The sequence below is a fragment of the Arachis hypogaea genome, chromosome 7 (assembly GCF_003086295.3).
Source record: "Arachis hypogaea cultivar Tifrunner chromosome 7, arahy.Tifrunner.gnm2.J5K5, whole genome shotgun sequence".
In the NCBI taxonomy this organism is placed as follows: Eukaryota; Viridiplantae; Streptophyta; class Magnoliopsida; order Fabales; family Fabaceae; genus Arachis; species Arachis hypogaea.
Genome location: NC_092042.1, coordinates 28,570,326 through 28,595,550, shown reverse-complemented (window position 1 = coordinate 28,595,550; position 25,225 = coordinate 28,570,326). Strand labels below are relative to the sequence as shown.

Here is a 25,225-nt window from a genome sequence, read left to right as displayed (position 1 = left end):
AAGCATAAATAGATAATTTTAGTAGCAAAATTCATCAATATAATTATCTCAATATAATAGAAGTGATTTATATATATTTACTAATATATGTAGTAACTTATTTGTAAAAGAGAGAAAGAGAAAAATAGTATATAAAGAAGGAGAGAAGCGATTTTATTGTTACTATTGTGTGTCATATGCTTTAGATTTTACTACTATTTATAGACGTATGAAGAACACTCTTTTTAAACTTTATTAACTACAACCACTCTTGATAATCTGAGTCTTATGAAAATAGGCATCCACTTCAAGTAATTTTATCACAATATTATAGATATAATTATTTTTTGTGGTTAATTTTATTCGTGCTTAAATCATTTATGATAAAAAAATAATTGTTTACTTTATTTAGTATCAATTTTAGTTTTTGTAGTTTATTATTTTAAACTATAGTTTATGAAACAGATTTGTAGAGCTTTTAAATAGATCGAATTTTGGTATTAGAAAAAACACATATAGAAAATAATAAGTGTAGACTTGGCTATATATTTATAACATGAATTTTTCTTCTAAATTAAAATTTGACTAACCCATTTTTACCTCTAATACTAAATTAAGGATATTTTAGAATATTAATTATTTTTATAAAAATGTATCTAGAATAACAAAATAGGGTAATTTAGGTAAATAAATTATTTGACAAGATTTATTACACAAATATTTTTATTAAAAATTACTTACATTTATATCCTCTTTTATTTTTGAGTAATTCGTTACGCTCTAAAATGAACTACATACAAATTTTGGGACAATGTACTTATATAAAATAAAACAGAGAAAGGTTTACCTGATTACAACATTTGCAAACTGGTTACGAGCGTGTCCTTTTTTAATATTATGTAGACCGTGGGAGCTAACTACGGTTTCAAAATTATATGTAAACCGTGGCTACCTGGCACGATTTACGTTTGAGAAGGTTTGATCATAAACCGTGGCGGGCCATCACGGTTTACTAAGGGAGCTAAAGGTGCATAAAACATTGTAAGCAGCAACGGTTTATGAAGGATTTTGAATAGGCATAAACCCTTGTTAGCTGTCACGGTTTATGAGGAGAGAAATTCTATAAATATGTGAGTGAGATTCAAGCTGTTGAAGAGATCATTATCACAATGGCAAGTGAGGAAGAGAGTTTGCTTGTCTTAGTGCATTGCTCTGGGAAAATCAAAAGAAGCAAAAAATATGGTGTGAAGTTCACTGACAGAGAACCATTGAGTGTATTCATCAGTTCATCAAGCACTTTGTCAGATGTGAAGAACAGAATTTTGCAGAAGCTTGGGGTATTTGGGAGCAAGTGGGTGAAGAAGCTATTCTACAAGATTTCCATCACAGTTATCTTGACCGGTGTTAAGTATGATACGTTTATGCTAGCGACTGATGAAGATATTAGGGTTCTGTTTCATTGTGTTAGGAGTTTTCCGGAGGTCAGAATACACGAGCTGTATGCAAAGTTGGAGCTTGGTGTCGATAGTTCTGGGGCATCAGCTCCAGTTCATAGCTCGATTGCCGCAGGCGGTGCGTCTAGTTTGATGCATGCGGCCGGACCATCTGTTCTGTAGGTCACATCCCCTTCCTTCGCGGCTGATTTAGATCGAACGGAGGCAATTGGTTCTGTACCGTTGGAGAATCCTGGGGTCTGGCATCAGGCATTTGAGGCGGATACCAATGGTGGCATAATTCATGAAGTTCAAGGCTTCGAGGAACCTGATCGAGTAGAGAATGCAATGCGGGATGATGACTCTGACCAGGAGCCTGTAGAGATCATTGGGGACAGTGATGATGACATAGGTGCCAATCCACATGCACAGCATGGGCCTTCAAGTTCTGGCACACAGCAGTACCCTACGCACTTCTCCACTCTAAACTTGGAGGCTCTAGGTCAACAGGCAGACGGAGGTTCTACAATTGCGGGTTCTTCTACAGAATTTTAGATTGGGCAATCATTCCAGAATAAAGATGAAGCTGTTTTGAGTGTGAAGGACTATAGCATCCGTCGAGGTGTTGAGTACAGAGTCTTGGAATCGGATCATCTGAAGTATCATGAAAAATGCTAGGAGTTCGGCAAGAGTTGTAGTTAGTTGATTCGCATATCGCTTCGTGCACGAAAGGGCACTTGGGAGGTTAGGAGGTACAACGGTCCGCACACTTGCTTGGCCACCTCCTTTTCCAGTTATCACCGTCAGCTTAATTACTACGTTATCTGTGTGAGGATTTTTTCGTTGGTTAGGGCGGATGCTGCGGTTACGATAAAGGTCTTGCAACAAGCAACAGAAGCTGATTATGGGTTCAGGCCTAGTTACAGGAAGGTTTGGATGGCAAAACAGAAGGCAGTAGCACAAATATATGGAGATTGAGAAGAGTTGTATGCCGAGTTGCCACGTTGGATGCTAGGGTTACAATCGACCATGGCTGGGATAGTCACTATGTTGAAGACCTCTCCTGTTCACATTGGGGATCAGGTGGATGAGTCAACGGTGTATTTTCATCGTCATTTCTGGACATTTCCGCCCTGCTTAGAGGCCTTCCGGCATTGCAAGTCCATCGTGAGTATTGACGGTACCCACTTGTATGGCAAGTATGAAGGCACGTTACTATTGGCGATTGCGCAAGATGGAAACTCGAACATCCTTCCGATAGCCTTCACCATTGTGGAGGGAGAAAATGCGGAGTCATGGTCATTCTTCTTGTCCAACCTACGATCGCATGTGACGCCACAGGAAGGTATCCTTGTTATCTCTAACTGGCATAATGGCATCAAGGCTGAACTTGAGGCCCCCGAGAATGCTTGGCTGCCTCCACGTGCTTTTCGAGTGTACTGTATTCGTCATGTGGCAGCGAATTTTAGCCTTAGCTTCAAAGGTAAAGATGCAAGGAGGATGCTGGTGAATGCTGCCTATGCAAAAACTAAAGCAGAGTTTTATTACTGGTTTGACATCATGTGAACTGAGAATCTGGCCATGTGTGACTGGGCCAACCGGATGGAGTATGACAAGTGAACCCAACACGAGGATAGCGGTATGACTAAATCTGTGACGAGCCTCCTCGGTCAAAACAATCGGCCTCGGATAATGAAATGTAACATTTGGGGATAGGAATCTGTGGACCACACGGCCCCACCAGTCCAAGTACTCAGCTGATGGACCGGGGTCAGCTACTCGATCGACCGGTATGACTAAATCAACCCGGTTCTCCCAATGCTGATGCCACTCCTGATAGTATCTGGAGAACCATCGGTCTCCACCCCTTCCATCCTTCGCATGGAGCCAATCTATGTTCAGAGCCAACTGAAGGAGATGCTGAACACTGCCGAACTGCGGTACCACCCTATCCACCTGATGCCACTCAATCGCAGCAAAATATATCAGGCGAGTGACCACCGTCCATAGCTTACGGTGCTCGTTAACTAGTATCTCCAGATGAACAACAGTAGCAACCTCAGGAGAAGAATAAGGCTCCCACATAAACTGTATCGAACAAGTTAAAGTTAGGTAAGACCAGAAGATTAAACATGAACCAGTGCTTGTAAGAGCAACCACTAAACGACTCACATCGTGGACATGTAATCTATCCAAAGAAAGGTGTGCAGATACCACTCTTTGATCCCCTGCATCGTTTCTCGGTAGATATTCGCTCCACCTACAATTTTCATTGAAAGCATGTCATAACAAACAAGAACACATGAAATTGAACAAGTTATGCACCAAAAATAATAAAGCGAACCTGGATGCAAGCGAAAATCCAAACACATCAAAACCACTAGGTCTCAAACTGGGAAACCTCTAGAAAATCCAAGACTGTAGAAGCTGTAGTGGCCCGGCCAAGTTAACAATGTTTCTATTTGTCCCACGATAAAGACATTTATACAACCAGGCCAGTGCAGCTGAGCCCCAGCTATATCTACCCAAATCATCCAGCGATGCCAAATAAGGCAACCAGTAAAGGTAAACCCTGTTTGCGTTCTTGTCCGCAAACAGCTGAGATGACAATAACATCAGAATATAAGCACGCGGGTATATACGCACCGTCTCCTCACTCGCGTCTGTTGGGAGAACCCGAAACCTCTCATGGAACCATGTGTAGCACACCGTCATCTGCTTGATTTTATTCTGTGGCGGTAACTCCCCAAACAACTCCCGAAACCACAGTCATGCGGGTCTTTCGTTCTCCATCAGATTCTCAAAGTCAGTCAGACAACCACTAACGGCGTCCCCATCGATTAGCAAACCCAGCTAATATGCTACGTCTTGCAAAGTGATGGTGCACTCCCCAAACGGCATGTGAAAGGTGTGGGTTTCAAGACGCCACCTCTCAACGAATGCGCTAAGTAGAGGCTCATCAACCGATAACCACTCACTGTTTAGCCTAGCGAGGTGATACAACCCAGCGGTCTCCAGATATGGTATAATTCGGTCGTGTAAAGGCATATTTTGTTGTCTCCTTACACCGCTAATAACCCTAATAGGTTGCAAAATGTGGGTAAGAAAATCCTCAACATACGACCAATACTAATAACATCAAATATAATTTAAAAAAATCATTAGATACCCACATTGGTTTTCTATTTTCTCTAATGATAATAATAACAATAATGAAACAATGAGAATAATAACAATACCAACATGAATAATTGTACTAACAATAACAATAATAATAATACTAACAGCTCCCAATACTAATAAAAATAAAATTAATAATAATAATAACAATTATCATAAAAGTAGTAATAATAATAATAATAATAATAATAATAATAATAATAATAATAATAATAATAATAATAATAATAATAATAATAGCAACTCAAAATAATAATAAAAATAAAAAAATAATAATAATAACTAACCTCTTGATCGATGTATCCAGCCACGTGTGCAACGCCATTTAGCCGGTACATGCGAGTTTCGTCTTCCATGGCTCCACCATCTAAATGTCACCAAAACCTCCAAACCTTTTCCTCAAACTCTCTCAACCACCAAGCTGTAACAATTTTGGTTTGGCACAAATGATATCCGTGATGACTATCCACGAATTATGTATTTCTCATTGTTCTGAAAACCGGACCGGACCGACCGGTTCGACCGGATTAACCGAGAACTGGTCAGTTAACCGGTCCGGTCAACGTCTAAAATCGGCCTGCAAAAAACTGGTGAAAAAACTGGCCAAACCGGTGGTTAACCGGTGAACCGAACGAATTGGTCGATTTTTTTTTTGTTGAAATCCGATTTTCGCCTTAAACACCAAACGACGTCGTTTTGGTTTAATTAAAAAAAAACAATACGCGTAGCCCAAATGCCCCCAATCCCCTCTCCCTTCTCTCACTCTCAGTGTCACCAACACCAAAATCAAAATCTCTAATTCAAAGGTTCTTTGGAGAGTAGCAGAAAAATGAGGCTTGTCGGAGCACGGTAGCGGCGGAGGAAGGAGGCGGTGGAGCTGTGGTTGATGTGCATGGCTTATCGAGCTTCTCTGCTTCTCTCTTCCCTCTTCTCTTTCACTCTCAGTCTCACCAAAATGGCAAAATTTCCTAATCTATCTCGCTCTTAGTCTCAGACGCTGCCAGTCTTCTCTGTCGTCCCCGTCGTCGACTGCCTCTTTCTCGTCATCAAAAATGCCTCTGTCTCCGAGACATCTCTCCTCTGTCTGTGTCGAGCACCTCTCTGTCTGAAGTGCGAATGTACCTGTGCCGACGTGGGCTCTTCGCCATCGCCCGTGAGTTCTTCAATTTTCATCGTCCCTCAACATCTTCGTGGTCTTGTTTATTTTCACTAATTTTTCTTCTCTTTTTCACTTTAGTTTTTTATTTGTTTCCTCTGTTGTGTTTGTTAATTTTATTTATTCTGATTTCTGAGTTGCTTCACTTGTTTGTTGTTAATTTGTTTGATTCTCAGTTGATGGTGTTATGATGGATTGCTTCACTACATTGTTTATGTTAAAAATTTTTCTGGTTTTTGTTTTTTTTTTTCAATTAATTTTTTACTCAGTGAGGAATTTAGGGCATATTTGAATTCATAACTTCAGATGCAGAGTATTTGTTTTGAGTTCTTCTGCTTTTCAAATTTTTTTATTTTGTTAATTATATGGATTAATCATTTTGTAATTTTGAATTTTACCGAATATAAATTTTGATAAAAGTTCAATTTTGGGACTCTGATTTTTTAATAACTTCATTGCCGTATCATCTGAATTTATCAAGTTTGAATTTTATCTAATTTTGGTGTATTTTATGTGCTTGATTTTTGTTATATTGTGTTAGTGGTGAAAGTATCTGAAAGGGATGCTTCTGAACCTGCCAGGAGGATGTCCCTCATGCATCTCCACCTGAAGATTGTAGAGAGAATGCCAGAATGGTGAATGTGAAAATGGGAATGGAATGACTCTTGATGAACCGTGCAACACAGCAGAGGAGCAGGTCAAGAGCAATGAAGAATGCAACAGGGCAGGGGAGTCAACGAGTAATGCAGATGGAAAAGTTCACACTTCACAGAGAACTGAAGCCACTAAGAGCTCTAGAGGTTATAGATTATTTTTTAAGTTTGTGTTCCATTTACATAATTCATTTGGTATAGGCATCATCATTGTACATTTAATAGCTATTGGATAATTTCCTCTTCAATGCATTAAGGAACTCGTATTGTGTTTCATGTGTTTATATACTAAATTTTTAATAATTTTATTTAATATTTAATTAAACTGGTTGAACCCCGATTGAACCTGTAAACCAGTAAACCAGTCACTTCACCGGTTCATTGACCGGTCCGGTTCTCGCAACCTTGGTATTTATACTACTTTGTACTCTCAATGTAAACCGTGGTAGCTAGGATGGGTTTATGTTTAGAGCTTTTTCTTCACACACCGTGGTGACCAAGTACGGTTTACGGTTAGCTATTTTCCTTCATAAATCGTGGTGAGCAGCCACGGTTTATGCTCAAACTTTTCCAATTGAAATCCGTTCAAGCCTCCCATAGTTTATGAATAATTTTAAAACCGTGGTTAGCTCCCACGGTTTACATAATAAACAAAACAAGACACTCACGTAAGGACTTTCCAAATGTTATATATAGATAAAGGTTTCTCTCATTTAATTTATTTAAGTACATTACCCCAAATTTTGATTTTGGTTTAGCCTACAACTAATTAATAAAAAATTGGATATATAGATAATTTGTTGTAGCTTGCAACAAATTAATAGGCAGAAATAGATAAATTGAAATTCATTAGATCCTTCAACTATTTCAGTATTTCTGCATCTCATTTTCTATTGTTTGAAAGTTACTGAATTTGTTTTCCTCATTTAAATTATTAAACAAATCTTTTTATTGTATAAACATTTTTATTTTGACACCGTACATAAGAGGTATTCATGGATCAGATCTATTTAGCATATTTACAGTGTTATTCGAATTCGATGCAAAAACTACAGATAGAGATTTGACTCATAAGGCTGTCGAATCGGATTCTATCCGCACACTAATAGAATCAAATTGCAGGTCTTGTATATCCGCAGATCCACAAAATAAATAAATAAATAAATAAATAAATATTGTTTTTATGTTTTATTTTAACTAATAATTATCATATATATTGCATTATTTTATTTTTATTATTTAAAAAAGATATGCTTAATAATATTTTAAAAGTAAATATATTTAAAAAATAGAAAAAAGAATTTTATTAATATTTTTTAAAAAATTAAAATATTTTATGTTTTGCAAATATATATGAAATTTGATCCGATGTATAAATGTGTGGATCGAATCTGATTCGATTTGATGATTTTAGTACAAATTAGATCGAAATTTCGACCATATCTAATCCAATATGCATTTACCCCTATATACAAATTAATTAAATTTAAAATAAATTTAAAATATTTACTATGTTATAAAAATATTAATACGTACAATAAAAATGTGTAAACTTTAAAATGTTTATAGTAGTATATAACTGATTTTTGTTTTGGAAAAACTACCATTTGTACCCAAGAATTTTATGAACGCTGACAAAACTACCCATGGAAGAAGAAAAGTGACTTTTTACCCATGAAAGACTGGATCCGTCTGTCGATAGTATCCGAACGTCAATAAAACGTTAGCTCCATTAAGTTAAAAGCCAACATAGCACGTTAACTGCTTACCTAGCTTTGAATCAGCAGTCTAACGTGTCCAAGCATAAATATACCGTTATAACATCACCCATTTCCCTAATTTATCCTCAACTGTTTCCCCAATTTCAATTTCAAAACCCTAGAATGTCTAGGAGAAGCAGAGGTAACCAATGTTCTTCGAATGGAAGCATCAGCGAAGAAGGGACTTCGTCTTCCAAGAGGGGTGACGAGAAGACTTTGTCTGGGAGATGCTTTTGTGGACAGGGTGTGGTGTTGCTACAATCTGAAACCTTAACAAATCTTAGGAGATGGTTCGTAAGGTGTCCTCTATGAAAGGTAAGTCTTTTTATTTTTGTGCTTCTGATCAGATTAACTTATTGTGAATGAATCCTTATTCCTCCCTTTCACACTACAGACGATGGATTGCAAATATTTTGTATGGGTAGATGAGATTGCCGGAGGATGGGAGGGACTGGCAAGAGCCCTTGTTAGAAAAAATCAAGATAGCTCCTGTAGTAACCATGAGGTCAATCTCACTGGGCAAAGAAAAGAGATTCAAGAGAATAGTGTGAAGATCTTGTTAAAGATAGGGAAGCTCCAGGGTGAAATTAGAACTATTAGGTCATGGGTTATAACTATTTTTTTTGAGTTTACTGATTTGTGTAGGGCTGAATCTACTCCAATTAATCAATATGTAACTGTGCTTATGGTGTATGTTGTCCTGGGATCTTTTTGTGCAGCTTTTTGGTTTCAATGATGATGAACTTAGAAGCTAGTTGGTCTCGATGATGATGAACTTCGAAATTCTGTTACTATCTTCACTTGTTGTGGAAAAAGTCAAGTTGTGTTATGACATTAATGTCCATGATTGTTAATGTATTTGATATCTGTTAAATTGGAGTTAACTCAATTTTGACAAAAAACGAAATATAGATGTCGTGATTTGTCTTAAACTAGCCAGAAACATGGTATTGTAAAATAAATAGCAAAGTTGTAACCTGGAAATGGAACTAGTAATTCATTCCATAAGCTATAATAAACCTTGAAGTAATTTACTCATATGCAGTTATCAACAAAAGCCTCAAAACGAGGGTATGAGTTTGATGTAGCTGTAGCAAATCAAATGTACCTAATAGAACCAATACAAACCATGAACATGAAAGTATCAAGTTGTATGCTGTTTTTACTAGGCATAAGTTACAAAAAGACCATAATATAAGAGTTCATGGAGCTCTCATTACAGCAAGTACTTCATCAAAAAACAAATTCAGACTAAAAAATCCTATTTGTTGGGTGTGGAGTTACTGCTGCCACTAGAAATCCCGTTGTTGTTGCCACTTGAAGATGCTCCTGTTGGTGGACGGAACCCAGGTACTGACCATGTGCCTGGTGTTTGAATTGTGGATGGTGGAGTTGGCATGAATCGCATAAATCGTGTAGTGGTCCCTCGACTTGCACCATGCATTGTTTGTCTGGTAACTCTTGGAGGCGGTTGGTTAGTTGGTGATGTAGGCCTAACAACAGAAAGTTGTGGTGTGGTAGGCGTTATGGTAGTAGGTTGTGGTGGGGTAGGTCTGAGGGGAGAAGGTTATGACAGTGGTGACCTCTTAATATTTCTCCTCCTAATTGGTCTCTTGGACATGGTTGGCTTTATGATAGGTCTAGGTGGCACATATGCAGTAGAGGAGTTAGAAGGTGGAGGTCTTACTGCCATAGGTTCTTCAGAAGGATTCACACAGTTCAGATCATCAACATTCACCTATAAATGTTGATAATTGCATTAGCTCAAATTTTTAATGCAAGATAAAATTATCTTCATGCCAATAAGTAGAAGAAGAGAGTGGATATAAATAACTTACACTGGGTGAATCTGAAGCTGATGCTTCAGCATCTGCTGCCTCCAAAGTCTTTTCCCAATACATCTCTTGCTCTCTGACAGCATCCTCATCAAGATTATCAACACCCATACCTTCAGTTGTTGCTGCTGCACCCTGATGCTGATTACCACTACCTGATGCAGCTCCTCCACTAGCCATAGCTTCTTTTTTCTTGTCACATCCTCTGCTGTTATGATCAGTCTGAGAAAACAGTAGCAATAATTACAATTTTAATTTCTTTACAATACAACCAATATGCAAAAGTAAACAAATGAGACATGGAATGTTAGGTTATACCTTCAAACAATATGTACATTTAATGGGGCCATATCTCCTCTTTGCTCTATGGGGATCAGGATTCTCTCTAGGACCATCTATACGAGCGTCTCTCTTTTTTGTAGGTCTCCCAATAGGTTTTCTATACACATGAGGCAACAATGGATAGTGGTTTCCCTTCTCCCAGTACTCCTGGCTTGGGACAGGTTGAACTGTCCACTGATATGTTAGGTTGTATGCTCCCATAGTAAGCCAGTTGTGAAGGGAGTCCTCGGCCCTGCGATTTTGGTATGCAATGGCAGCACATGCATGCCTACATGGAAGTCCAGTAAGCTGCCATAACCTGCATGAACAAGTCCTTCTCCCCAAGTCAACACTCACCTTCACAGGTAGCCTTTGAACCTCATAGACATTTCCATCTTCATCACCGGATGGGAAGGGCCTCCAATAGTTGCTCTCTTTTTTCTTCCTTTCCAAACGGCTTTGGTGTAGCAGATTCTTCAGATACATGAACTGTCTTTGGTGTAGCTGGAACTGATGGATTTGGGCTGGCATCTGGTTGGGCCTTTTCTGTACCATGGGTCTCCTCTGTAATGTGGGCTTCAGTATGTACCCCTTCCAGGTGAAGAATTCTTCTATGACCTATTGCCTTCTTTGGGGTTGGAGTCCTCATGACACAAACTTTCCTCCTCCTCCTTGATGGAGTTACATTAACCTGATCAGGTGCTTCTACACCAGCTTCTTCATTCGTATCTACAACATCTGCTTGACTAATTGGGTGCTCTGTGTATAATTCAATCTTATACCCATTCTCCACAACAGCTTCATACATCTTAACGACATCCATGTCAAGTCGCAGAAGCCTCAAACCACCTTTAATTTCTAGTCTAGGCTGTCGCTAGTAGAAATCGGAGATGATTGGATACCCAATGTCTTTCAGTAGGTCACTAATGAAGAAGCCATTCAGAGTATCCACATTAGCTCTCTCCACCTCAATAATTTCACCTTCTGCATAACACAACTTGCCATCCGATCCCCTTTCAAGTCTACCTCTATGGTGTATTATTAATGTGATATGCGTCGTGGTAGCCATTTCTGTCAATAAAAAAAGAATGAACATTCCATATCAATACACCTACTATTTCAACAAGGACATTCAACTAGCGCATAACCAAAGTTTAATCACAATCATCATCAAAAAGTTCAGAAAACAGTTGCACTTTATTTGAGACAAGCAATAAGAGAAGCTAAACTGCAATAGATAAAAATATTTAACATAAAATAGATAAAAATATTTTAGTTAGCCAATAGATAAAAATTTAAAATATTAACGTGATAATTAGTTTCTTAAAATATTATTATTCATGTAAATCTTATTAATTATATACGTATGTCTATTACCACTAAATGAACAAATCCTGGTTCATGGAAAACTTAATTGTCTATTTTCACTAAATTTGACTCACGAAAAAATTTGGACTATGTTTATGACTTTTCTAATTATTAAATTATAAAATATGATTCACTCAATAATTAAATGACTATTGTTTCTATAAATTTATTACACAATAAAAAAGATATGATTTAAATTTATTAGAATAATTCAGAATTAGTACAATTTTAGTTATACATTATTTGAAATTTTAGCTAAACTGCATTTATCAGCCCAATACATCCCTTAATCCTTTCCATTATTTATTAAATGAAAAATAGAGTTTCAATTATTGATTTATAGAATAATGATTTGAGATATACATGTTATAATGTTTGGTGAGGAATATGTAATAGGCTATACTTGCTGCCAATCCGTGTAAAATACTGAATATTTTCAGAAAAATGTCCCCTGAAAACTATAATTATCTTATGGTGGTGGTGGTATTATTTTCAACTGTGTAAAATATGAAGAATTTACCAAATTACATTTTGTTAGGTAGGTATCTCTTCATTGAGTGACAACAACATATAGATAACTTGGTGTTCAACAAGGACATTCAACTAGCGCATAACCAAATTTTTAATCACAATCATCATCACGAAGTTCAGAAAACTGCATATTTGTGAATTAAAATGCCTAATGAAAACAAAACTTAAACCCTATTCTAATCAGATATAAGGTTTAAATAAAAAACTTCATTCAGGCGATATATCGAACATGTGGTGTGCAGCAAATTCAGACAGCGTGTTTAGTTCTATGTTGGCATCAAACAACCCACAAAATTTAGCCACAGCAAACACATTCACTCCAAAACATAGAAATCATGTAACTTAACCTACCCAGATAACTAAAACAGAATGAAAAAGCAATAAAAATAAAGAGAAGAAAGACAAGAAAGCAGGAAAAGGGAATTGAACCTGCGCTGATTAAAGGGAAGGACGAAGAAATTGGGCGAGGCGGAGGAGCGGCGGTCGCATCGGCACAAAAGTTCGCCGCCCTTGGTTCCTCACTAGACTGGAAGATGCGAAGCAGGGGCTTTTCATGCTGAGACAGAGTGACTACGCGTAAAGGAGGGAAGAAATAGGAAAATAGAGAAGAAAATGGAAGAAGGATTGGGCGATGCTGGTCGCCGGTGGTGTTTTGGGCAGATGGAGGCGGTTGGGCAGATTGGTTTGTGGCGTCGGGTTCATTACGTGGTTCACGTCTCTCTCTCTGCTAGGGCATGCATAAGGGTGGTGAGGAAGAAGATGGAATGGTGCGAAGTGACTCTAACGTTTCCCTCTCTCTCTTCTATATCCACCTGGAAGGTTATTAAAAAAAATTCAAATTAAAAATTAAAAGTCAGGTAAGCAATTAACGTGCCATGTTGGCTTTTAACTTAATGGAGCTAACGTTTTATTGACATTCGAGTACTATCGACAGACAGATCCAATCTTTCATAGGTAAAAAGTCACTTTTCTTTTTCTCGAATACTTTTGTCAACGTTCGTAAAGTTCATGGGTACAAATGATAGTTTTTTTTTTTTTATAAAATAGCATAAAACTGAAATTTTTTATAAAGTATTAGAAGACAATCTACGACAATGAAATTGAAAATCATATCAAATTAGGTATGATTTATATTTGGGCTAAACTAAGAGCTATAATTTGATAACAAATTGAAGAAATTAATTCTAATTCTTAAGAAAATTATTGTAACTTTGTAAGAAGAACACTGGTTGTGAATTGTGATCTCAGTTCTCAACTGAGTTGTCTACCTTCAAAAAAAAAAAAAAAACTCAGTTGTCTACCCCCATACTCCTTCCTCCTACTGGTAGCAGCTTCCTGCCCTAACTTACACCCACACAAACTCTCTCTCTCTCACTTTCCAGAGACAGACAGAGAGTGCAACCCAATGAATCCGCTAACCCTAGTGAAGCGCATTCAGAGCATCAACTCCAAAGAAGCCTCTCTCGGAATCGGCGAAGATGCTTCCTGGCACGCCAAATACAAAGAATCCGCTTACGTCTTCGTCGGCGGCATCCCCTTCGACCTCACCGAGGGCGACCTCCTCGCCGTTTTTGCTCAGTTAATCATTCCCTTTACGCTTTCATTTTTTACCTTTTTTCCCCTTGTTAATTTCAATTTTAATGTTCATTTGTATTTGGTTAAACTCAGGTATGGGGAAGTTGTGGATGTTAATCTCGTTAGGGATAAAGGTACCGGAAAATCCAAGGGTTTTGCCTTCCTTGCTTATGAAGATCAAAGGAGCACTAATCTTGCTGTTGGTGAGACTTTACATTTTCAATTTTTATATTTTTGCACAAAAAATCACTTAGATTTTATCATGAGTTTTATCTATCAAGGTAGCTCATGCTGTTACATAATGAAAAGAAAAGAATAGAAAGGCTTAGACGTTGTTATTGTTGTTTTTGATGGTGTGTCTGTTTACAGTTTTTTGTGTTCTCTGTCTCAGATAATCTGAATGGAGCGCAGATTTTGGGTAGAATTATTAGGGTGGATCATGTTGATAAGTATAAGAAAAAGGAAGAGGAAGATGAAGAGACCGAGCGCCAGAAGAGGGAGGCCCGAGGTGTCTGTAGAGCTTTCCAAAGAGGGGAATGTACTCGCGGCGCTTCTTGCAAATTTTCTCATGATGAGCAAGTAAGTTCAGCCATTATATTATGCTACAATGCACCCGGTTTTATTATGCATATTAATCCGATAGTTCTAAGTAAAGAGGAATCTATAAGGACCACGAATGTAATTTGATTTAGGGGTTAATGGTTTTAATTAGAAATACGATTTATGATAGCATACTAGGATGTTATATAATCCATAACCAACCCCACCTAGTGGGACAAGACATAGTAATTGTTATTTAGTTCATGTATTGGGATTAATTTGTGAAAAATGAAACTTATAATTAAATATTTTGGAATGATACCCCAGTGAAGAGAGCACAACACCGAAGAGTCTTATTGTACCTTCTATTACCAAAAACTTAACCTGATAATTTCTAGGAATATGCTTCAGTAACAGGAACATCAATGGCCATGTTAAGCAAATCTTCTAAGTTCTAAGCAGACCAGTGCACAATGTTGGTCAAAGAAGTTGCACAGATAATTTAAAAACTGTGACTGAAGCCTTGAACAAAATTTAGCTATTGCCTATATTCTGATTATTGATATATACCTTAAATGAGAAATTTGTTTTCGTTGTAATTAAGTTCTATTTTTCAATTTTTTGGGGGTTGGTTCAACTTGGTTTATCTGAACATCAATTTTTCCAAATAGTTCTTGTGTTGTTGATGTAAAATTACCAGCAATGGGATCTTAAAGAATGAATAAGTTAATTGGGTAACTTTTTCTTTGTTTATATAGTGGACTTGGAATAAATAGGAATTTTAATTCCACATTGTCAATCTTATTTGTTTCAATCTTGACCTTATAATAATAAAACTAATTCCATTTATAGAAGAATTGGAAATAAAATGTACCTGTCAGTTTTACTTTTGATTCTCAAACCAATATTTTTTCTCAGCATGAGTGGAGCTCCTTATGTGTATAAGCTCTTTCGTTCTAAAAATATTTGTATAAAATTAAGCTGCATGGTCAACTGCTATTTGAATATTCGATTGTGGATAAGTTTTAGTTTGTTGACTGTTGAATTATAGTGCAGCCAGTGAGTCTGAGAAATTGATATAGTGATTACACTTGGTTCACTTATCATAAAGTAAAATGGTAGACAGGTCTTCTCAGCTCTAACTAGAAGTCTTCACTCATTTTCTTACCTTGTTTTCTCTACTTTCATTATTTACTTACTCTTCACTTTTGCTTTGCATACAATTGGGCTTTTGAAGTTGTTTATGGTATAAATGACGATTTTGAAGCTGTCCTGTTACAATTTGATATGTTTGAGTGATTGGTTGTCTTTGTTGTCGTTATTGGTTTATCCAGAGAGCTGCAAACACTGGTTGGGGTCAACGTGAGGATGACACCCCAAAATGGGGTCATGACAAATTCCAGGGTCCCAAAAAGGAGAGACAATCTGGCAACAACCAATTAAATCGTATTCCTGAAAGTAGAGATAGAGATTCACGCCCCAGATCCCATGACAATGAGAAAGGATCTGACAGCCAACCCAAGAGAAGTGAAAGAAGAGAGGAGATGTGGAGGCGGCATGATGATGATCAGGGGAGAGAAAATAACAGTAGAAGGGGTGAAAAGAGATTTAAAAGGCATGAAGATGAGGATAAACTTGAAGGAAGAGATTATAACAGTAGAAGAGATGAAAAAAGATCAAGAAGGCATGAAGACGATGAGTCTGAACATAGGTCTAGAGAAGATCGATTTAGGAGAGAGGGGAAAAGATTTAGAAGGAGTGGTTTTGATGATATGGAACCTGAACCTAGAGATCATTGTAGAAGGGAAGACCAGAGGTCGACAAGACCAGATGATGTTGAGTTTGATCACAAGTCTAGGGATTCTAATGCAAGGGAGGATAACAGACCCAGGAAGCAAGATGACAATGAGTTTCCAAGTCAGCCAAGAGAATCAAGAAAGTACAATGATGATGATTTTGCTGGTAACAGGGAAGAAAGGAGATCAAGAAAGCACGATGAAGAAGATTATGCACCACGGTCAAGAGAAGACTATGACAAGAAGCGGGAAAACAGATCGTATAGAAACGATTCTGATCGATCGGACCCAAAAGGAAGAAATGATTTTGATATGAGAGACGAGAAGAGGTCAAGAAGGTAAAAGCGATTTGAGGCATGGGATATGGGCACCACAGTCCATTGTTACGAGGAGAAATGAGTATATTGGTGTGTTAAACATCATCTGATAAACCGAAATTTGTTTCAGTGCTTATAATATTTCCACGGTTACTTTGTTTGTCACATGATTACTCCCTCTATGCTGTTAGCGCCGTGATGAATTTCCTTTGGATGTGGTGAGTTTTGATAAATATTGTGTTTGGTTCAATCAGCTCCATCTATCAATGCTAATGCATAATGAATTTTTACATATATGGTTTACATCTGTTACTCATGCTATCATATTTTAAATTTCTCTACAGGCTTGAAAATAGTGAAGGCAAAGCTGTTATTTTTATTAACTTCGGTCTCTCTGACTTTGGTAATTGGTACTGAGTTCATTTATTGCTGAGTCTTCATCAATGGAGTAAAAAAATCACTCATTTGGTTAGCAAAATATCTGCAATATTAACAATCATACTTAAGACATTTTCAGGTAACTTAGGGCTTAGATCTTTTACCATAAAGGGCTAAAATTGAAAAGCAATATAGAATTGATAGAATAATAGTAGTAGTTACTCAAATAAAATCTTGATCAACAAACTACTACAACAATTTTCAACTCATTTCACTAAAGAATGGCTTAGACAGGCCATAGCCATTTAAATAATTTAGCTTCGTATGTTGATTATAAGAAAGCACCAACACCAAATACAACAACAGCTATTGCCCATTACTTGCTGCCTTTCATATTATTAATAAGTTCTCCCAGCGATGTGAAAGAAGACCCACCTTTAAGGACAGCTTTTCTAGCCATATTTTTCATCTCTTTCACCTTCTTATGCACCACATTATCTCTGTCCATCAATTTTTTCAACCCATTTTCTATCTCATCTGCCATTACAACATCACTACCAGTCCTATAATCCAGTCTCATCTCCACTGCTAACCCAAATTCTTTAACCATCCGAAAAGCATTCAACTGTTGTTCCGCATAGATAGGCCATGTCAATATCGGCACCCCAAACCATAAGCTCTCCAAAATAGAGTTCCACCCGCAATGCGACACAAAGCCACCAATGGCCTTATGAGCAAGAACCTCCACCTGTGGTGCCCAACCACATATCATTCCTCTGCCTTCCATCCATTCCAAAAACCCTTCTGGTAAGGTTCTATCTGTATTGTCCGAGTTTGGCGGCAAGCACATAGCCCACAAGAACCTAATTCCACTGTGCTGAAGCGCCGTCGCTATTTCTCTTGTTTGAGAGGGACCAAAGCTTCCCATGCTCCCAAAACATAGAAACACAACAGAAGAATCTGGCTGCTCATCAAGCCATTTCAATATCTTGTCATGCTGCATTTGGTCTAACTTCGGATTCGGATGACCTTTGATATCAATCAAAGGACCAACAGCATAGATAGGAGTTGTTTTTACATCAGACAGCGCATCAATAGCATGCTTTTCTACCTCATAAAAAGAATTAACAATGATCCCTTTGGTGTCTTTGAACCTCTGAGCAAGCTTATAATATGCAGCATATCCATCTCTATTAAATGCAGGACTAGGTAAAACATTTGAAGGAACTGGACTAGATATACCTGGAATCAACAAATCAGTATCAGAATCGGTGAACGGATCATCGATTTTGCGTTCGAGGAGAGCAACATTGAGAGCAGTAAACCCAACATTTGATGTCATGAACATGTAAGAAGGGACACCAAGTTCTTTTGCCACATCAACCATGGGCAAACAGAAGTAATCCATGACCAACCCAATAACAGGGTTTGAATCAGAGTCATGATAAGATGACAACATCTTTTGTATAGTGTTCTTCACATGGGGTTTGAGGCTCTCCATGAAGACTAAGATGTAGTGTTCTACTGATTTCATTAGAACCTCCTGCGGTGGCGGCTCTACTTCAGGGATATCAATGAGTTTGATCTGAGGCCATGAGGATACAACCGATTGGATGTGTGAATCTGCACAGGGAGCGAATGGGAACTTGATGTAGAGGATTGTGATAGAGAGGTCATTGTCATAGTTGATTAAGATCTTTGCAAGTTCAAGAGCTGAAACTAAATGGCCAAATCCTGGAGTGGGAAGGAAGATCAACTCTGCTCTATTGGTCTCCATTATCTCAATTCTGTGTGTGGTGGGAGATGATTTCTTCCGCTTATGTTTCACCTTAGCTTTTATAATCATACATAAAAAGTTGAAACAACGTTACAGATCCCTTTGTCTTATTGTCGGAAAATATTCATTTAACAAACACTACTGAAGAATTTTTCTCCATCACACAAGACAAGTGGGAAATGATGATGACACCTTTCACTTTCACGGTTAGGTTTCATTATTTTTTATGTAAAGCAAGTATGGAGGGTCATTAAGTTGTCAACTAACTTGGAATTTATGGTTAGCGGACCCTGCTTACTGTGCAATCTGTCTTCACATAACCTTATCTTAAGAAGAGGCTACATGCATTCCACGTTTTTTTTAATAATTTAATAGAATATAATTTTTATTAAAATGTGTAATGTGTAGATAAATCACAATTTTAAATACACATTGTACATTTAGGATACACAGCCTAAAAAACCAATACTAACACAAATCGAATACTGTGTATAAGGAATATGATATATTATATAAAAAACAAGAAAATAGTTTTACCTAAAATATGATACAATTGTGTGGTTGTACATAAAGTGGATGATGAGTATTGAAGTATGGTAAGAAAGAAATTTTAGCTAATATAATCGGCATATGTGTATATTTATGTATGAGTCTCTATTCTCTATATCTATCTTACTATTCTCTATTTTTCTCCTTCTTCTTCGTACATATGGTTAGTAATAATTTTTTTTTGGGAAAAACTCTGCATACAAGCGATTAGGGCTTGTAAGTATTACAAGTCAATTAAACTCTAACCCCCCAAAATTCGCTGCAAGTGCTACATCCCTTACACGCGCTACATCCCTTCTTTTTCTCCTTCTTTTTTGATCGTTCTTTTCTCCTCCTTTCTCACTGGTTTGTTCTTCGTCGTTGACGTTAGTTCCTCCACATACTGTTGCGGCACATTTTTATTACACCTTCTTCTTCTTCTTGCTGCACGTTCTTCTTCCTCTTCCTCTTCTTCTTCTTCTTCTTTTCTTTTGTTTCTTGCCTTCTCTTTCTCCTTCTTCATTTACGTGTTTTTCTCTCTGTTTTCTTTTTTCGTTATTCTCGATTTCTATTGTTTTTTGACATCAAGCTCTGAAATCGTTTTTGAAGAAGAAGAAGAAGCAGAAGATGAGGAGGAGAAAGAGAAAGAGTTCTGAATTATGCATGATTTTTGGTGTATTTCTTAAATCCTTTGGGTGTATTTTCTGTAATCTTTTGGGTGTATTTCTATAATCGTTTGGGTGAATTCCTGTAACCGTTTGGGTGTATTTCTGTAATCTCTTAGGTGTATTTTATGTAATCGTTAGGGTGTATTTCTGTAATCTCTTGGGTGTATTTTATGTAATCGTTTGGGTGTATTTCTGTAATGCCTACCATTTTTTCTGAAATGAAAAATACACCCATAGATATCAGTAAGATACACCCATAGATATGAGTCAGATACACCCATAGATATCAGTCAGATAGCACTCAAATACACCCAAATGATTACAGAAATACACCCAAAGATTACAGAAAATACACCCAAACGGTTACAAGAATTCACCCAAACGATTATAGGAATACACCCAAAGGGTTACAGAAAATACACCCAAAGGATTTAAGAAAATACACCCAAATTTTGTTGAAGTACATCTTATGCATAATTCAGAACTCTTTCTCTTTCTCCTCCTCATCTTCTGTTGCTTCTTCTTCTTCAAAAACGATTTTATCATGAAAAATCGAAAAAAACGAGAAAACAGAGAGAAAAGACGTAAATGAAGAAGAAGAAGAAGAGGAAAACGAGGAAGAAGAACGTGCAGAAACGAAAGAAAAGGAGAAGAAGAAGAGTAAGAGGAAGAAGAACGTGCAGCAAGAAGAAGAAGAAGAATTTCAGAAACCATGAAAATCGAAAAAAAACGAAGAAGAAGAAGAAGAAGAAGAAGAAGACGAAGAGGAACCGTTTGAGTGGGGCGCGTGTAGTTACGCTCCATCCAAAATGAGTTAATGCGCGTGTTAATGAAGTTTAGGTTGATAACTTGTAAAACTTGTACGGCCTTTTTACTTGTATGTGTAGCAGGCCCCTTTTTTTTATAGTTTATTCCAAAAGATTTACAAAAAACGGTAAGAAAAGGGTGATATTTGAGTGCAATATAATTTGATGCTACGCATTTATCGTCTTGATCCTTTAGATTCGTCAAAAAATATACTCTTAAACAACATGGAGGCAATAAATTTAAAGAAAGTTGGGAGAGTTGTGTAGAAAACATTTTCAGTCGAAATTGATTAGTATTTTGAGAATTTTTTAATAGGGTATTTTTTTGTCGAAGCTAATCAGCATGTGAGGGTAATATGCAACGTACATACTAAACAACGTAAGTAGTGGTTGTGGGCCGTCCTCTTCAATCTTATAGGAAGTCCCAGTAGCAGCAATACTGATTCACTTTGCCAAACCTCCCAATAGTGTCGAAGAAGACAATAATAAATCTGATTCGAATTATGTTGCTAAAATCGGGTCGTCTAAAAAGAGTGATTCTTCTGAGGAGTATGTGTCAAAAATTCCAGCTGGTAGGGTGCTTGGCTTCTTCTTCCTTTTCCTTTGGCCATTTTGCAATTATCGGATGTTCCAAGTCATTATCATACTTTTAATTTGGATGCAATGCAATTAGATGATCCTTTTAACTTTGACAAAGAACAAGATTACAACACAGATAACGTCGTAAAATTTTGAGTGGGCCATAGATTTAGGAGTAAAGACGCTATTCTCATGACAGTGAAAAATTACAACATTTAAAAGAATGCTAAATACAGAATTTTGAAATCGAATAGAAGAAAATACCATTTTCGAATTAAGCAATTATTTACTGGGTGTTTATAGAATTTTTGTATAGCACTTTGACAAAATTTAAACTACTAATAAATATAATATTTTACAATTTATAAAATTAACAAATAAATATTGATTACATTAACTACTTAAATTGAATTACAACTGATTAATTAAAATAAATTAATCTAACATATTATTATTCTCACACTTTTTTAATTAATTAAATTAAATTATTCTAATATATCAACTAAAATTAAATAAATCAAAATATTTTAATACATCAACTAATTAACTAATTAAAATAAGAGATAGACAAACTAATATCAAAATTTAATGCTTCCGTTACGTGCCACATTACATTTATTCTGTTAATATCCCTTGAGCAAATATAATTCCAGCACTTCATATATACTTTTAGTATTAAAATTAAAGTGTGCCCAAACTTTTCAAAATTTACAAAACCTCTCAAATGAACAAACATCTTGACTATATAGCTTAAGATAGGGGAATAATGGGTCGGGTGAAATCGGATTCATCTTTACCCGAATTCGATCCTAAATAATGACTGAGTCTATTTTTGAGACCCTTACCCATCTTTAAATCCGGTGAAATAATAGTACTTTCAGGTCACACTATAATTAGGTCTAAATCGGTAAAGTTCAGACTTTGATAAATTTTATGTCAAAAAATTATGATGTATTTATTTATAAAGAAGAAAAAATATACTTGTTATCAAGAAGTTGATATCCCTATTTGAATTTGAATTTGTCTATAAATTCTAATTTCGTGCTTCTTTGATCTATTTTCTAATTCAACTAAGTGTGATTAAAAATAAAATAATAAATTTATAATTAATATAACATAGTATTAGAATTAATTTAAAATATATATACTTTTTTTAGTCTTCTTAGAATGCACATGGGTCGGATGAATTCGAGTTTGCCTTGACCCGGACCCGAACCTAAATAATAATCGGATCTACTTTTGAGATTCTTGTCCGATCCTATATCTGATGAACTCACACTAAATTAGTCCCTAAAGTGTTCGGATCCTGACCGAGCTTTCGAGCCGGACCAGACCATATATACCCTAGCTTAAGATATATGTATCTCGAGGATTGAGATTCGAAAACCACTAAAAATGTATTTTGCGTTCACATTCCTATTTTCGATATTTATTTTATATCTCAAATATACCTAAAATCTGTAGAGTTAATACTTAAATGACCCCCAAAATTTGATCATTGATTCAGTTTGATCCTCTAATTTTTAATTGACCAAATTTATACCCTAAAATTTTAAGACGTGACTCAAATTGGTCCTTCTGTCCAATTCTATCAACAGAGTGATGACATGGCACCCAAACCTCACCACATGCCTCTCCTTCTTCCTCTTACCATCGCCATCACCACCTCCCCTCTACCAACACCCTCCCTCTTCCAACAAACAACAACATTCACAACCTACTAACACCCACACATTTTCACTGCCACTTAAGAAGGGTCTTTCTATTATCTGATCCTTCTCTTTCTCACCATCAGTATCACCATCTTTCCTCTATCAACGTCCTCCCTTCCCAACAAATAATATTAACAATCACTAACATTAACAAATTGAAGAGAAATAAAAAAAACATAATACTACACTTTAGTCTCTCTTAATAAGAACACAAAGATGAGTGCAATGGGTAAAGGTGTTTCTGAGGGTGCTTTGAATTTGGGACAATGGGTGGTGTGACCTTGTGATTGATGGTAATATTGGGAATGAATTGCTCAACATATATGCTAAGTGTGGTTACATGAAAATGGGGTTCAAGATTTTCAACATGATTGTGCGTAAGGATGTTATTTCTTGGGGTGTCGTTATTTGCGGCATAGCGATGAATGGTCACGGTAAGCAAGCATTACAGCTCTTTTCATAAATGGTGGTTTATGGTGTTGCCTCTAACGATGTCATGTTCATTGATTTGCTGTCTATTTGCAATAATAAAAAATGGTGAATGTACGTGTTATACTCTTAAAAACTATGGCGGTGAAAATGTGTGGATGTTGGTGAGTTGTGAATGTTATTGTTTGTGGGAGGAGAGAGAATATTGATAAAGGGGAGGTGGTGAGGCGATGATAAGAAGAAGAAGGAGAGACATGTGGTAAGATTTGGATGACACGTCATCATTCCACATGGAATTGAAATCTTGTTTATTTATTTGTTTGGCTAGATACAAAAGTATAATCCTACCTGGCTAGATACTTATTGTTGGAAAATATTCTTCTTTGTGACGGCAATTTTTTTCCCCGTTCTTTTTATATCTTGGCTTAATAACAAGTATTAAATTATAATTATAAAAATAAGGTAAATTAATAAATAATTAATTATAAGTTAAAAAGATTAAAAAATTAAATCTTATAATTTAAAAAAATAAAAATATTTAAAATACAAATTAAAACGTTAATTTTAAAGATTTTGACTCAAAATTGGATTAACGGACTAAATCGAACGAATCGGATCTAAATAGGCCCAAACCTACTCACCTAGCTCCATATATAGTCTCTATCAACCTTCTTTCCGCCTTCTTTTTCATTATTCCCGCTGAGAAAGAGAAGAGAAGAGCAATAACCTAATTTCTTTTTACCTCCAATTTTATTTTCACATAACTTTTAATTTGGAGTTCCGATTAACGAGATGTTTGTGGCCATGCAATCGTCTCGAGGTCCTCTTCAATTTTATCCAAACAAAATGGTAAGAAACTTTATATTTTGTTTTCAATTTTCTCTTCCATTCAGAATTTGCATTTTGGTTAAGGGTATTAAGTGATTCTCATTATTTTGGTGAAATCTATCCTTAGATAATTGTTGAATTTTACCCAATCATCAATAGGTAAGGTAAGGATACTCTAAACCCTTGTGAATTGATGAATTGGTAAACTCTAGCATTGATAAGATAAAATTATATGAAATTAGGGTGAATATTATGTTGATTGAAACCAAATTGGTGAATTGGAGTACTTCGAACAAAGCTTTGGTGGCTGGAACTTATGGAAGTTGTTTGAGAGTTTTGGAAGCTTGAAGTTTGGTGTTTTGTGCTTTGGGAGAAATCGGCCAAGATATAATTTTGGTTTCTTGTAGATGATATATAATGTTGCGTGAAAACTTAGGCTAGTTGTCATAGGATAGGATTGAATACTCTAAATTGTAGAAAACCAGAATTTCTAGTTTGGGTGCCCATGTACCCTATCATATGCATGCACAGAACAAGACATGTGACGAGACTTGTGCGTACACACACCCTGGAAATTTACAAGTTGTGCGTACGCATAGCAATAATGCTTACGCACAGGCTGGAAATTCATTCTGGTGCGTGCGTATGCATAGCAATGATGCATACACACAAGACCTATTTTTCACACAAAACTCTATTTTTTAAATGTTTGACCTTTTAGAAAAACTTGTAAATTTTCATAATCCCTGTTTAAGGTCTGATAGCTAGTTTTTTTTAGGTTTCGGAATAAGAGCGAATCTATATTGAGCGAGTTAAATTGAGATTGAAGGAGATTGTGAAGTAATGAATTGAGTTAAAAATGAGATGATGAACGAGTTATGTGATGAAGACAATTATGATATTGTTGAATGAGGTGATGATGATGAGAATTATGTGTGTGAGCATATCTATGAATATTGAGATGTTGAGTTATGAAAGGGATAAATATGATAATGAGAATGATTGATTATGATTATGAGGATAATGTGAATGGTTATGAGATTGAGATGTGATGATGAACGTGATTATTATTATGA

The 25,225-nt window shown here is 36.3% G+C and overlaps 4 protein-coding genes across 4 annotated transcripts; 2 read left to right on the top strand and 2 right to left on the bottom strand.

The window, feature by feature from the left end:
• Positions 1-2,441: 2,441 nt before the first annotated feature.
• On the top strand, positions 2,442-2,978 carry LOC112701329 (uncharacterized). The gene has a single exon (XM_025752103.1). The coding sequence runs from the start codon at positions 2,442-2,444 to the stop codon at positions 2,976-2,978; it is 537 nt and encodes a 178-aa protein (XP_025607888.1).
• A 79-nt stretch (positions 2,979-3,057) lies between these two features.
• On the bottom strand, positions 3,058-4,127 carry LOC140174331 (serine/threonine-protein phosphatase 7 long form homolog). Its single transcript, XM_072198772.1, has 4 exons — positions 3,904-4,127; positions 3,585-3,672; positions 3,219-3,500; positions 3,058-3,132 (listed from the first exon to the last, which is right to left on the bottom strand). Exons 1-4 carry the CDS (start codon positions 4,125-4,127, stop codon positions 3,058-3,060), a joined length of 669 nt encoding a protein of 222 aa, XP_072054873.1.
• A 9,182-nt stretch (positions 4,128-13,309) lies between these two features.
• Positions 13,310-16,738, top strand: LOC112702881 (uncharacterized). Its single transcript, XM_025754104.2, has 4 exons — positions 13,310-13,794; positions 13,885-13,994; positions 14,183-14,370; positions 15,666-16,738. The coding sequence occupies exons 1-4, from the start codon at positions 13,622-13,624 to the stop codon at positions 16,467-16,469; spliced, it is 1,275 nt and encodes a 424-aa protein (XP_025609889.1). The 5' UTR covers positions 13,310-13,621; the 3' UTR covers positions 16,470-16,738.
• A 281-nt stretch (positions 16,739-17,019) lies between these two features.
• Positions 17,020-18,812, bottom strand: LOC112702880 (UDP-glycosyltransferase 71K1). Its single transcript, XM_025754103.3, has one exon. It carries the CDS (start codon positions 18,666-18,668, stop codon positions 17,199-17,201), a length of 1,470 nt encoding a protein of 489 aa, XP_025609888.1. The 5' UTR covers positions 18,669-18,812; the 3' UTR covers positions 17,020-17,198.
• Between the last annotated feature and the right edge of the window lie 6,413 nt (positions 18,813-25,225).